Source organism: Chanos chanos, chromosome 10, assembly GCF_902362185.1.
Source record: "Chanos chanos chromosome 10, fChaCha1.1, whole genome shotgun sequence".
Taxonomy (NCBI): domain Eukaryota; kingdom Metazoa; phylum Chordata; class Actinopteri; order Gonorynchiformes; family Chanidae; genus Chanos; species Chanos chanos.
In genome coordinates, this window is record NC_044504.1 from 27,690,008 (window position 1) to 27,705,913 (window position 15,906).

The 15,906-nt window shown below is 41.5% G+C and overlaps 1 protein-coding gene across 1 annotated transcript; it reads right to left on the reverse strand.

Annotated features, from left to right (window-relative positions):
* Positions 1-746: 746 nt before the first annotated feature.
* On the reverse strand, positions 747-14,888 carry rftn2 (raftlin family member 2). The gene is made up of 9 exons (XM_030787264.1): positions 14,728-14,888; positions 6,178-6,358; positions 4,833-4,941; positions 4,414-4,588; positions 3,187-3,402; positions 1,695-1,801; positions 1,398-1,501; positions 1,214-1,292; positions 747-947 (listed from the first exon to the last, which is right to left on the reverse strand). The coding sequence occupies exons 1-9, from the start codon at positions 14,864-14,866 to the stop codon at positions 747-749; spliced, it is 1,311 nt and encodes a 436-aa protein (XP_030643124.1). The 5' UTR covers positions 14,867-14,888.
* Between the last annotated feature and the right edge of the window lie 1,018 nt (positions 14,889-15,906).

A 15,906-nucleotide genomic window follows, 5' to 3' on the forward strand; every position in this document is an offset into this window, starting at 1 on the left:
TTCTTCGTGGACCTCCTGTGTCCAAATTGCTTTGTCAACTTCAGCCAGCTGCAGATGTCGAAAGAGGCTGATTTGAAGCGTCAGCAGGTTTAACAAGGACGGTGAGAACAGGAAAACAAATTCCCCCCAAAATCTACGAAAACATTCAAATTGATTCAAAGAAATGTGCAAAGGTCCATCCATGTGCATTTGTGAATTTTCCTGATTTCCTTAGTTACCTCGATAGTGTGACGGACTAGTGCTTCCTGGTGAAGAGAGTTGTGTTTAGTGAGAATCTGACGCGGTGTGTGTACTACTATCAAAGTGAATAAACAAGCATGTTGTGTAAAACTGTTGTGTGCATGTTGTCTAAAACGGAAATACTCCTCTACAGTTATCTGCTTTGTCACGTGTTTCCCCTTTACAAAAAAACGATATGGAAATAAAGATGAAAGCAAAAGTCATCCTACACCAGTAAGTTATGGCTTTGTTAAAAAATTTACAACAACGGTAAAAAAAAAGTGCTAAAAGTTTTCTCCTAATACAGAGGTGCTAAAACTCTTTACCCAGAGGGTTGGATAGATGCGGATAAGCTTAACGCTTACTTGTGACGTATCTTTACGCTTCTTCAACCCAAAAGAGTTGCTGCCATAAAAAGTAAAACAGTCCTCCAGAAATGGAGCTGTACATTTCTTATCTAAGAAACAGTCTCATGCCAGGGGAAGGGGAAGATGACCAATCCTTTTCCTTGTGACAGGGTTGGGCGGTCACATACAGGTGACTTCAGCTGCCCCATCATCCTGCTCAAAACCCCCATCCTCCAAATGGGACAGGGCACTGGAATAGCCCCCTCCAAACACAGGGAACCCCCCAATGCCCCCTGAGCACACTGATACCTCCTCCGTGTGGGGTCCACCTACCCCACGACTCACCGATCGGCTGGAAACCTCATTGCGTGAAGACACCGCCTGAGTAAACAAGAGATGGAAAGGTGTATTTTTATTACAAACATCTACTCTCAGGACCGTAAGTCCTGACACCTGTTAACACCTACATGATTCCTACAAAATGACCAAAGACTGCAGCAGGATTATCAGTGTTAGTGATTGGGGCGAAACAATATACAAGTTCAAAGAAATGGCAAGCATTAAGCAGGCCTATATAGACTGAAGAATCCAATGTGTGTTCAGTGCAGTATCATTTTGAGGTTAGATACACAGTACAGATCAATCACCTGGTTCTGTTGTGTTCCTGACTGGCTTCTCACTGGCCTCTGAAGAAACACAACCTGCTTGGTGGCAAGGTTTCCTTCACTGTATCAAACGACACAGTCCACAGTGGTCCATAAGTCCATTACACTCAGGCAGGAAATCTCTTAAATGAAAAATGAGGTGTGTTTCAGTGTGATTATATGTTACCTGTCATGGCGAATGATGGGGGTGGGCAACACACAGGTGAGTAACCAACCAAACTCAGCCAGGGTGTGAAGGAGTGGACCATAGTCTGTCTTCACATCAGATCCCTGTGGAGAACAAAGATGGATTATATGCACTGGGAGTTTAAATAAATAAACAAATAAAAGAAGAAATATTTATACTGAGCTTATTCATCACCACAAAAATGTGCTCCATAGTCTTTTACTTTGTAACGTTAGTGAAGATAAGCCATAATCGAAAAAGAAGCTGACTAAGACAACAATCTTTATCACTACTCACCTCAATAACTGTCCACTGCTCAACTACAATGGTGTCGTTAGCAGGTGGTGCACTGCTTCTCTCTTCATATATAAACAGACCCTCCAAAGACCTGGGGATTGGTTCACCTGGGAACACAGCAAACCACACTCTGTCAGATGAAGCACATCATGGTAAATTGAAGCATAAGTTTAGATACTTCAGAAATGTGCCAAATTGTCTGCAACGTGAAATATAATGTCAAGTAATTGCTGATAACTTGGAAACGTGTTATCACTGCACAATTCTTTCCACCAGTGACATTTAAAAACACCATTTTAAAGAATAATTACCATTCTTAAGAGAGAGAGCATTCTGCTGATGGATTATCAAGATTTAATTTCTTTGACCTGCTAACATTAGGTAACAGAACCAATTCTTCAGAGAACTACAACTTGGATCACTGGAGCACATGCAGGCTATATATCGACATATGTTACATTAATTTTCACCCACCTTTTCACCACACACCAGATTAAATCCATTCAGTAGGTCTCATTAATTCTGTCAGTGCTGAAAGTGTGTCAGTGACCTACTAAAGATGACAATGAACTACTTACAGACAGCAAGACAAATTGGGGTGCCTGTGTGTGTGTGAGAGAGAGTGTGTGTGTGTGTGTGTGTGTGTGTGTGAGAGAGAGAGAGAAAGAGAGAGAGAGAGACTCTACGTTCTCTCGTGTTCTACATTTGCAGGCCCCTGATGTCTACACACATACACACATACACACACACACACACACACACAGACATCTGATTTAGCTCCTGCCTGTCTGGTGTGAAAGAGGAAGTGAGGTCGTGAGTTTGGGATGTAAGCTCTAAATATAGCAGTGGTGGGAGAGTAAAGGAGGGGGGGGGAAGGAAGGAACCCGTTGTGGATGATTGGGGGGAGGGAAGGGGGGGGAAGAGAAAATGGGGGAAAATTCAGAGGGTAAGGGGGCAAAAAAAAGAGGGACTGGATCAAGACAATGAAGAGATAGAAACGGAAGATATGAGAGAAAGAGCTAGAAACAGATGTGGAACACAAAGTGATGGATGAAGGCAAAGCACTTTAAATCTTTCATCCCTCTGTCTCTTAATCTTATCCTCTTCCCTGGGAAGACAGCGGAGAGGATACTGACCCCTTCCTTTCATAGCCTTTCCAGTTATATGAACGCTGTTTGCTTACACCACAGCTGGAATGTTGATTTTAAAGATATTTTGACCGGAGTGGTCTGGAGTGGACAAGACAAAGTTAAATATATGTTGCAATTTCCAGATCAAAAACTGGGTGGTGAAATCATCGAACCATTTTGGCGTATTTGGGTGTATGCACACTAGTGGTGCATTTGACTCTGATTTTGACTAACTTCAGAAAATTCAAAAGCACTGTCGGTGAAAACAGCAGTGGTGAGTGCACCATCAGTGGACTTAGATTCTGACAAGATTTCAGAAGCAAAATTGCTGTATTAAAAAATATATATGTATTAAAAGATACCTTTGGGTGTGTCCCAGTAGACAAAGGAGTCAACCAATGACCAGCCTTTTCGGTAGTAGGCAGCAGTGAGCTCCAGCCAATCGGCCTCCAGTGAGCTGACAACCTGGCCTTTCCTGGACACGCGCATGGAGAGCGCGCCCTGGTGATAGCAAGCCAGCGCATCCAGAGGAGCATAGCCAGGAGCCCAGGAGTGAAAGAGTACTAACAGTCGTAGGTCTGAGAGAGCAAGAGAGAGAGAGCGAGAGAGAGAGAGAGACAGAAAGAGAGAGAGACAGAGACAGAGAGAGAGCGAGAGAAGAGAGAGAAAGAGAGAGAGAGAGCGAGTCAATGTCTGCACGATACTGTTTTAAAAACCAAAAGATTCTAGATCCTCTAACAGCAAAATGAGAAAAGGCCACAAAACCACTGTAAAAAGACAAAGGTTCAATTACTTTGATTTGCCACCACTTAAGACAAGCAAACATCTTCACTGGTGATTGTAAACATGTCACACGTGTCAATAAGCTGTCCTGATGATACAATGCAACGTTTGAAGTCAGCATACTAGAAACCTCCACTTGACCCAAGTTCTCCATAGCAACCATCACACAGTCACATGTAAGTATGGCGCACTGACATGGAGCCCTGGGGCTAAGGAGGCAAGACTACAGATAAAAACCACTGGCAACCGTGGTAACCACGCTGAGACGAGACAGTTAAACTGAGGCTCTGTGACATCTCTGAGGAGAGAGAGAGTGAGTGGGGTGACTCCAAAATCACTAGGAGCGTGAATAACTGTAAATGTAGGGAATAAACAATCGACCAAACAGACCATCATGTCTTGATGATGGATATATGAAAAAGTGGGTTTTTCATGCTTTAAGAGAGGCCATTTAAGGAGGGGTTTCTGGTACTGGGCAAACTGAGGCTGATCTAATTTTTGACAACCGCTGTAACTGGGGTTGACATCAGTCCTTTGGCTGAATGATATTTGCTTCACCATCTCAGGCAAGATACTCAGGCACTATACACATAAGCTTCCATTTTATTTACGAGACGGAGAATTTTATCTATATCAGATGTGTTATCGAAGACTTTCATTTAGAAAAATAAAACAAAAAGAATGAGAATTATAAAATCAATTTGGCGAATGTTTTCAATTTGGCTAATGGAAGCAGTTAGTGAGGACCACGTTCTTCTCAGGTCAAATAACAGCTTTAAACAAGGTCAGGATGTGAGGTATCAGACCTGGGCTGTAGCCAGAGTCCTCAAGCTCTTTGTCTCCAGGTGGGGTGCGTGGTGGGGTTTGGGGTGGGGAGCGGCAGCCCCTCCTGGGACTGGGTACTCGTCCATTACTCCCCCCTCCAGCCTGCTGGAGCACCGACCCCACAAACCTCACGCCTCCCTGCGCAATGCTGTTCACCTGAATACACACACACGGAGACACACACACACACACACACACACAGAGACACACACTGCTCATAAAACTCAGTGTGAAAAACTGTAACCTTCAAGATATTGTGATTCTGCAAAATATGGAAAAAAATGGTAATAAATCTATGCAGGTCATGTAATGTAGTATCTCTGAAATGTATGTGAGACTGAGGTCTCATGACCTAAATTCAGCCAAAATAAGCCATTGACATGTTGCCATAGACACCAACCCTGTCTAGCAGAGCTCTGACTGTGTCGCTGGTCAGAGAATCACCAGGCAGCGGCCACTCCTCCACCCTCAGCACTGGCACACTGTGGCTCATGGGCATCGCCTGTTTACTGCAACGCACACACACACACACACACACACACACACGTAACACATAGGGTTAAGCTCAACCACACACATAAACACACACACGCACACACATAAACACACTTCTCCTAAAAATGATTAAGTCTTATCGCGCTGGTGTAAAACAGAACAAATGACAAAATATTTAAGAATATTATTTAGAACGCTACGAACAAGATACGGCACGCGTCGTATTTCGGGTTATGTAGTCTTGGCACATTAATAATGCCATATTTGGGTACAGTCATAAATGCATGTCCAGATCACCACATGGAGTCTGAGACCACTACGTCTTGCTCTTATGGGCTTTTTAACAGTGGTTCTCAACTCCAGTCCTGAGGGCTCCCTGTCCTGCGTCGTCTTCAATTTAACTCTTCATTATCACATTTAATTGAGCTAATCAAGGGCTTGATGATTAATTGATTGGTGGAATCGGGTGTGTCAGTCCTGACCTAAATTAAATACGTGCAGGACAGAGGACCTTCAGGAGAACCACTGCTTTATAATAATGCCACAGGAAACACTATGTCACATGTTTAAAGTTACATTTCATTTACATCATACCACAACAGTATAAATAAATAATAAATGCATATTTCTAAAATCACATATAAAACATCATAAATGGAGAATGAAAATGAGAGTCAGTCCTGAGAGCCCTGAACACACTGTATAGGGCAAAAACCGTGTCCGTTTGTTCAATTCACAGAAATGGAATCCTGAGTGATCAGATTTACAATGGTCAGAATGTTTGTAGACATTATTCATGAAATATTTACACGGTTTTTCATAACAGGACCCTTTGTTTTCTAAGCACACCCTGATGGATAATACAAACTCTCAGTATCTTTTCATTACCTGAAACATTTTTGTGCTTTTTTTTTTGTCTTATGAAAAATGTAATGGCGTCAGCTGTATCATAGGCAAAGGACCACTTCCGTCAACTGCTTATACAGATCTTATTGGTCCAAGAACACTCCGATTTTGTTGTCATGGGAAAGTACATCCACCCAAACCCTCCTCCACAATCCAATCTGTCTGATTTCGCTCATTAAATATACAGCCCCTTCATAAATAATCAATTATTTACTTGTCTAGATGGGTGGGGCTTATAGTCTCCCTAACCTGCCTTGGATACTGGATAGATAACAGAGGGAGGTGTGGGTGAGTGGTTACCCAATGACAGTAAGGGGGTGACGGGGAAGCGCTGTGATTGGTACCTGACTCGCAGTCGTGCTAGGATGGCCCGGTACAACAGGCTGCAGGGCAGGGCCCGGGTGCGGCCCACAGAGAGGATGATGGGATGCAGGGCGGCCAGCACATAGCCCTGGGTGTAGTAGGGCTCCAAAGCCTTTGGCAACTCACACAGTGAGGACAGAAACTGCACCGTGGGGCGACTCCCTGAAAAGCGAGATTTGGGCAGAAACAATTAAGTTAAACCTAGCGAGCACACTGAATGTTACTTGTTTTTCCACAACTAAACTGAAATAAATCAAGACTGACTCGCTGCGACGGTGTTTGTGTTTGTATATGTTGGCGAGGCGTGTATTTTGTCTGGAAAATGCGGCTGTGTTCTGAACTGGTGTTCTTGTTTTGGTGTACTTCCACTGCAGATATATTTACTGCTGTGATTCATTTGCTTCTGAAATGTTTATACAAGTGAGTTTTATGAGTGTTTTGTTACAAGATCGTATTGCATATTAATCGGGTAGCTGTCGTGCGCACATTTGTTTTGGGTGTTTACTGGTGTGAGAAACTTGTTATGGAAAAGTTTGATATTCCTTTAGAAGTTTTGCCATTTAAATATCAGCTGAATCCTGACACTGCAGCACACTCCGAGCAAAAGAGTTGGCTGAGCTAACACGTTCAGTGTGGGAGGGAGAAATGTTTAGTCTCTAAGTGTTGGGTTAAGATTATTACGACATAGTGTTGCGAAGGACACCCACCCCCTTCTTAATAGCCTTTGGCGAAAGATCCCCCTCCACTGGCCTTCTCCCTAAACTAGCCCCCTATCACCACTCCAACCCCCAAACTCACTTCCTGTGTCCACAAAGAGTTGCTGTTCAGAGAGAGCTGGCCCCATGCCACACACACACACACACACACACACACACGCGCACACACACACACACACACACAACATTCCAAAACACACAACACAAACATACTCACACACAAACATTCTTGGTCTCACACACACACACACAGGCAACCCAAGGCATTCAACCGGTATGGCAAAAAAAAAAAAAAATCACATTTAAACACCCGCACAACTCCAGAACATTCTCAGGCACATCTATCCACTTTCAAAACATCCTTTCCAAAGATCCATGTTCTCACAAAACATCCATTAAGTAGTAAACAAACTAGTTTAGTACTTTCTTTCCTGTAACGCTGTCAGGAACCCTGTCCAATTTGGCAATGTGAGAAAACAAAAGATTTTGAGAGAGACAGCATTGGCTCAGAACAGACAGTTAAGTGGGTGGCCAGTAACTGAGGGAAAAGTTTGGTGAGTGCATATCCATGTTAATCTACAACGTGTGTAGCAGCACACCTGAATTACAGAAAAGGAGAAGGACACAAAGAAACAGGGGAAGGAGAAAGAGAGAGAAAAAAAGAAGGATGACACTGAGTAAATGGCTCCCAGGGGGAAAAGGAGAGTGGTAGCATTCACAGAGTCACTGGCATGACATGCGCCCCCCCCCCCCCCCCCCCCTCCACCACAAGCCTGAGCTTTTGTCACTCACACACACACACACACACACTCTCGCTCACTCACACGTACATACACACTCACCCCCTTTCCTGTTTGGTAACACACTGAATGCACTGTTCTCGCTCTGAGAGTGTTAGATGGGGGAGGGAGGTGAAGGATCTGTAAAGACGGAGGAAAATGAGAAGAGAGGGAGAAGAAGAAGCACTGAAAGACAGTGAAGGAAAGAGAAAAGTACGGGGGTTAGAGAAGATTGTGGAGATGTGATGTGAGGCCAAGAATGGGGGGGGCGGGTGATTAGAGAAAACGAGCGAGAATGAGGGGAGAAGTGCAAAAGTGAGAGAAAGAGAGAGAGAGAGAGTGGAATTTATGAGAGTTTTTATAGCTCAAAAAAGTTCACAGAGCAGCTTGTGAGGAGGGAAAAAAAGAGAGAGCACTGGAGAGTGAAATAGAAAGTGCAAAATATACTCGCACCTGATGTAAAGGAAAAAACAGAGGGAAAAAGGGCTCTTCACGCTAAAGAATTTATGTCTACTTTAACCAGTCATTTCACTTCGGTTAAAGAGTTAGACAAAGAGCTCCACTGAAGTGTTTGCTGCAGTGGCTAATGAAGTTTAAGTTGGTGGGAATCTCTTTGTGATAGTCCAAGGAAATAAGCAAGATGTCATTAGCTTTCAGAGCGTGAGAGCATTCCTGCACGATTACCCCCGTCCGTTGACTACACACGCGGTGCTCAATTGGCGAGTCATTACATTAGCCAAACATTACACCGTCACGCTGATGAACCTAAATCAACTTCACTCAAAACTGAATTCAGCTGTGACTAAACGAATTGGTCGTCCTAGATTAAGTCAAATCTCCTGTCTGAACTATCTTTAGCATTCATGTTTTCTGCTCTAAATCAAATAGAATAATAATAATAAAAATAATAATAATAATCAAAAAAAAAAAATCACTAATCTTTTAATCCACTGTTTCCAGAGTCCTGGATTAACTGGGATAGAGATTATACTAGATTGTGAGATTGTGTACTGAATTACCCTCACTTGCTCTTAGAGGATTTCTCCACATGCAGAATAGGTTGGATGGGATCAGGATTCTCTTGTAAGCTACTTCCTCATTTGGGCCAGCAACTACACATTCCCTGGCTTCCTGTTTGGTGAATGTGAATTTCCCTGTGCCTCTCAGTGTAAACCTAAGTTGCACTAAATGGCAAGACATAGTCCATCAAACTCCCTTTCCTCAAGTCACCTCTTAGTAACTACAACCTCATCACGCATGATATATTTTGAAAGACAATATTTCTGTGTTACGTTGTGCATTCTGTTCTCTCGTATTATATTTCACGGTACTGTTTGGAATAGCCGGCCTTGGTTCATAGGAGGACAGAGCTGCTGCTTTTACTCGTGAAATATGTGAAGAGAACTGATTTTGAATGTCGAGCGATAAAACTATAAATCGTTAATTCGGCCGCTCCCCCCGTCCCCACCCCAGTTACCCACCATTATTACTCATCTTGCCTGTGCACACAAGAAAGTACCGAGGAGTCACAGGGCCACCACACCTGCCACCTCATAACAGAAACATATGGCTGTGCCAATCAAACTGGTATGATGCACAACTGTTATCATGGGAAATTTGATGAACTGGGCAGGGACCTACATCTGTGGGCTACAAAGGTCCACTGCCACACTGGAGAGTGTGTCTTTAAAATAAGCTCTTGCTTGTCCGTGTTGTTGGCTAACCATTCCAACACACACACATATCAACCTCACTCACGGGGTTTTGAATGATGCTTCTCTAAGGTGGCTCATGTCTTTTAAGAAGGTTTTCAAAGCGCTTTTAAAGACAATATGAAACACGCCATACTATAGGTGGGTTGTCTAACTAGAAGTTACTTTATCTATGAGTTCCCAGCAGGGAAGGAAGGTATCGGTAACAATGAAAATGTAACAGTTAAATGTGCTGATTGAATGTTTCAATATTTCCTAAAAGCACTGAGTTTACGAAGCTCTTGACTTCTATAGATATTAGTCATAGCCAAAGCCATACTTTGGATTTAGTACTTACGAGTGGATGTGTGCTCTGTAATTGACTTTGTGCTGTCTGATCATTACTGTATATTTTTCATTCCATAGGTCTTCATGCCATGTAATAATGACAAGGATGTCAAGTCACGTTATTTTGCCTCTGAGCTTACTGAGAATTTAATGAAATACTTTAATAACATACCACCACTAACTTTATCTAGCAAATAATTCAATATCAAGCCAGAGGTAACCTCTCGTGCCATGCAACCAACGAAATGTAATAAACAAAACAATAAAAAAAACAAAAAACAAAAAAAAAAAACGCTCACAACAGGGGAGCAAAATATGATCAGCCTAAAGAGGAACTGAAGAGTAGGTTACTGTAAATGGTTGAAAACCCAGCATAAAGTTCACTTTGATCTTTTAAAGGAGCATCTTAGTATTTTCAACAATGTGATTAAAAATGCCTGATGGTCTGGCCTCATCTTCACATTTAAATGTGAGGAGTTTGCACCATTTTGAAATGACAGTTTGGTTGGGTATATTCTGCAATCTTTAAGTGCCATGCCAAGATGCTGAGGAAAAATGTAATGCCCAGTTGACTCTCTCTACCTCTTTAGGAAAAATTCTGTAAATTATCTTACAGAGACAACATTCCCTGTTCGCTGGTATGATGAAACCTCTCCTAGAATGAATGAACCCAAATTGAATTCAGGCCAGTTTCATATATTCCTTTTCTAAGCAAAAATCTTCAATTTTTTTTTAATAGCTCAATGCCTGTTGTAATTCTATTGGTATTCTTGAGAAACTCTGCTTTTGTGTCCACCAAAGCATTAAATAGGATCTAGATGAAATCTCCTAATAATTCGTGAATGAACATGGATGAAAAAAGTCTCTTAGTACTTTAAGAACCAAGAATGGCTTTTGATTCCATTGATCACAGCATTCTCAATGACAGATTACACAAATTGGTTGGCTCTCCGTCACAATTCCAATTGGTTTTGGTTTTATGTATCTAGCAGAGATTTTTATGCTTCCCTTGGTGATTATTACCCAATGAAAACTCATCTCGCACACTCAGGCTCAATAATAAAGCCTGTATTTCTCAGCCTTTACGTGTTTAAATACCATTACAGAGCATAGGACTTTCATTGTCATGTTAACAATACAGAGTTCTATATTTGTGTCACCCAATGATGTCAATCTCACAGATGACCTTACTCAGTGCATTAATTACATAAATACAGATGGCAGACAGTAAGAGAGTGATACAAGCTTTAATGTCTTGTAAGCCTGACTACATCAATGCTCTCCCGTTTAGCCTACTCAAGAAAGTCATAGGTAAACTGTAGACAATGTAAAATGAAAAGTCATGTGTGGTATCCAAGACTAGAAGGAAAGCACACATCAAATCAGCTCTAAACTCCCTTCATTGGTTCTAATGGGTTTTAATATCCTTTTCCTGGTGTTTACTCCTGAATATATGCATGATGTGCTTTTATGATTCGTTTCTAACAGATCCCTCCAGTCATCTGACACTGGCCTTGCAATTTTGGCCAGGACTAGAACCAAAACTCATGGGTGGGCAGTTTTCAGTGCTTACAGTCCCTGTCAGAGGACCTCAACACAATAGTCTGTTGACTCTCTGAAGCAAAATGTTAAAGCATATCTTTTTTGCCTTCTTTTTACATAGGGGTTCTTTTATTATCCTTTTTTCTTTTCCTTTTTGTTTGACCTTTTATATCATTTTCATTTTTAACAAGTTATATTTATTGTTTCTTGTAAGGAGCACCTCTGTATTGTAATCTTGCAGAAAAGGTGCTGTACAACCTATATAAAATTTGATTTGATTTTGATAGGGTTTAATCTTTTGTCCCACTGTTCTAAGGGTTTTGCATTAACTGGGAGAGAGATTACAGTAGATTGTAGGATTGTGTATTGAAATACTCCCACATGCTGCGAGAGGATTTCTGCACAGAAAGAATACATGGAACAGGATATGGACCAGTGACCCACTATGTGAGAGTCAAAGGGATTAATTGCCGGCCTCCTCTCAGGAACAGACAGTATATTAAGGGGCAGGGGTGAGAGTTGATGAGAACATCAAATCCATTCTTCTCACTCCAAATTTGTATCCATCAGTCCCCTGCTCTTAATCATCACATACCCCTATTGCTGGTGCACCTCACCGTACACAATTAACAACAGATAAATTGTATCCTGGAGAAGAACATTTATTTATTTAATCTGAAAGCCTAAAGGCTCGTGAAAATATATCGATACTATATAGCCAATGACGATGTACTGTAACAACAAACTTTAACTTGTGAAAATGTATTGAACATTGAACTTCACTCGTTCCCTCAAATCTGTACATTCCTCCCCTTCCTTTGTTGTGCCCTTCTGTTTCTATTAATCTCTTTCTTTTTTCCCGATAAATAAAAGCCAGTCTCTCGTCGCCATCATTAGTGTGGGCTGTGCTCCATCTGACCAGTCTACCAGCCTATGAGCTTTGGCCATTAACTGCTTTGATCTGCCATCACTGGCCTCTGGCAGCTATACTACAAACGAAATGAGGCCAAAACACTGGAGTTATCTAGAGGGGTTAAGTGGCCAACAGTTTGACTGTATTACAGAGAATAGTGGAGACGGTTTAGTCACATATCTCTATATGTGAGTCTGATTCCAAAATTACCAGTTAATTCCATCTATTTCTTTTTCAGGTAATGAAAAACAGTGAAACAGATCCAAAACGGGTGATTAAGGTCATTCACTTCTAATCTAATCTGTCTGTTCTGGCCTTTTAATACTGTGCAACATCTGGCTCTCCACAAACACATGTTCATATACTACGTCACTGAGTGTGGAATTCACTTTTTCAAAAAATTCCAAAATTTTTCCAAAAATATGAGGTGAGTCAGTGAAGTATGTTTTCTGGGCACTGGCTGTTTAAAAACTGAATGTAGTTTAGTATGACGGTGCATCTGTTTGCTCCTAACAATACCAGGAAGTAATGCCTCTTAAGTTGAAAACACTTTCTGTTAACTATTACATATTTTAACAAAATGCATAAATATTTTACTTCCATATTTGACATTATTCAGACCTACTTCTGTTGGAGAATGATCTTGAGTTCGTTTTAAACAAACCTCTATATTTTCAACAAGAAAAGAAAATCTACGAGGTTACTTACATGTTCACTCACCTGTCAGTTATCTAATTTAAAACTCTCTCTCCTTTCAAGCATTTCGATATTCCAAAACAGGAATTCAGGGGTAATTTAAAATATGTACAAGCCCAAATCCTAAAAAAATGAATCACACATATTTATCATATTTCATTTTCACCATGCGGCCTCTTGGAACACCTTCCTGTTGATAGTCATGCCATAGAGGCGGTGCATGTCTGGCAGACCTGTTGGAACACTTAGAGACAAGTCTCTCATTGCATCTGTCATGCAGGTGTGCATCAGGAATGATTTATGCATCTGCAAAAAAAGCCCTCGAGGGACAAAACACTGCTTGCTGTAGCGCTCTCACACATGTGCATGCATATTTTCTATGGTACATAGCTGGGGAGAGAAGCTGCCTTTACACACCAGAGGGTCACGCTAGAACTGAATAACTGCAAAACCTCTAGAATGTAAGTTGTACAACTGAGGTAGCACTGTATGTACTTAGAGGAGAAGACGTAACTGACACTGGTAAGTTGTGAGACTTCAAGTTAGTGACACAATACAACACCTTTTTTTTTTTTAAAACTACATTTCAGTTAAAGCTGCCCTTCATACTTTACAACTAATGTAACCCCATGTATTCAGGATTAGCTCTTCTGCCACGTTGAAGTTCTTGTGCAGTTCTGAGATAGTAATGTTTGATGCTGTTAGTAAAATTCCTGCCATGACTAAGCTCTATAGATTTGAGAGAGATGAACAGATTAGGCTGGGAAAGAAGCAAAAATGTGATTTACTGCTGATAAAAGTTACACTGAGTAACCAACCTTGAACTTGAAAACAGACAGTGAGAGAGGAGAAAATGAGAGCAGGGCAGCCAGAACAAAGAAACCTCTCTAACCTTTTGAAAAAGAAAAAGAAACATGGTGCTGCTAATACAGACTAATAAAAGGAAAATCCCCAGTCTGAAGTGTTTTAAATTAAAACTGGGACCACTGGCAGTGAACTCAGTGAGGAAAAACAATAAACACAGTTTCCATAAAAAAACTGATGATTAAAAGTTAATTCCCCAAACGATCAACTGATCAAACAGCATGGCATCTAAATTTATACCGGAAAAACCTCACGATGTTTCTGTTCTTTTCTCTCTCTCTCTCTCTTTTTTTAATGGACGCTTCACTGGTCTGCTCATCAGTCTAACGGGCCACCGCTGAATCAGAATGAAAGTCTGGGATATGTGACTTAAATCACATTTTCCATTTCAAATGGGTCATATTACCCAGCAGTAGTAAACGTGTCTCCACAAAGGTCCCTCTAAACGCTGGATTAACGTTTAACTCTAACAAAGAGATCTGTATGCTACGGGAAAAGCATGTCAGAACGAAAGCTTGCGGAATAATTTTATTGAATTAACTGAGGAGCGCCGACATTTGATGTGATAAAAAAAAAACCTTCATTTCCTGGCGTCCAAAATTCTCTTTAACCAGTAGCAGTCCATATTTTTCGTGTGGCTACACGCGGACAGAGGTGCAAAGGGGGGAAAAACATACACCCCGACCTATTTCTAGGTCCGATGAGACCGCGACCCTGTTGCTAGGAGAAACTCCCTGATCCATCAACTTCCCAAAACCCTCACACTCGAAGGATGTTTACAGAGTTGTGTTCAGACTACTAAGTGTACCTTTTCCTCTCAAAACTAACTATGCGTGTGAGCCCATGTGTTTTCAAATTTAATGACAAATTTCTGTAAATAGTATGTCTCTTAAACTTTATATCGTAAATGCAATCCGATACACAACAAAAAGATGAGGAAAAAGCTGTCACTAAACGGAATTCAATGAAATGAACTTAGTACCTTCTAAACTGAAGTCCAGAAGCACGTACTCATAAACGGTGTCTGTTTTGGTTTCCACTTGGGGTCTTTTTAAAGTAGAATATATTTTCCCTGGGCTGCTGTCTTCGGGGTCCTCCAGTTTTCGTAGCCCGCATCCCATTGTGACTGGGTATCCAGCTCACGAGGCCGCACACTGGAAGACCAGCTTCGTTGACCGCAAACGTAAAGACTATATTCTTGCCCTGAGTTAACGATACAACTGCTCCATTCTCGGTTCCTGTGATACCTATTCTGTGAGCGTGGCACCAGACTGGCAACTTCACGAACGTTGTACGCCCACCTCTGCCGAAAAACAGCGTCTGAGATGTGTAATCACTCGATGATAGCCTTGGCACCCGCTAGTCACTGAACGAGACGCGTGGCTTCTCCAAGTGGAAATCCACCAGCAAGGAAATGTGAAGTTTCGGTAAACTTACTCAGATAAAATATCAGAGTTCTAAGCATGTCCTCGACTAGAATGCAAAAACTTTAAGAAAACCTTGTGCGCAATCAGAAAGGTGAAAAAACAGACGCCTTGGCTTTTAGAGGATTCCCGGGTAGAGACCACAGAATGATCTCAGCCAAAAACTTACCGCCGTAAGGGAGGCGAAAGCGGCGGGGGGAGTGGAATGGGAGGGACGTTGGTAAATGATGAGACAGGGGAACCTATATCTATTTTGTCCGTTGTTGATTCCTCTAATATTCCAATTACTATATATAGGCTATATATATATATATATATCAGAATACTATTCCCACAAATCTGTCTCTCCGTGCGTTCAAATTCTTGCCAGCACAACATCATAAACCAACACTCAGTTCAAAGTACTGTGAAGCACTAGATAATCTCAATTTCTAGATGAGTACATGCTCAAAGGTTGAACCAGGCAATAATTAGGGTGCCACTGAATTTACATAAAGTCCAAGACAATGTGCAGCATTGTGCTTAACCTGGATGATCCTAGAACACCATTCTCAAAATCAACATTTTCCACCATCCCAAACTGTCCCAAACATTCTCAAAATCAACATTCTCAAAATCATCTTCCTAAACATTTTTGAAATCAACATTTTCCACCATCCCAAACTGTTTTGACAAAAAGCAGCTTTGGCAAGATAAGCACTTTAGAAGAACAGAACACCCCTTTCTTTCAGAAGATC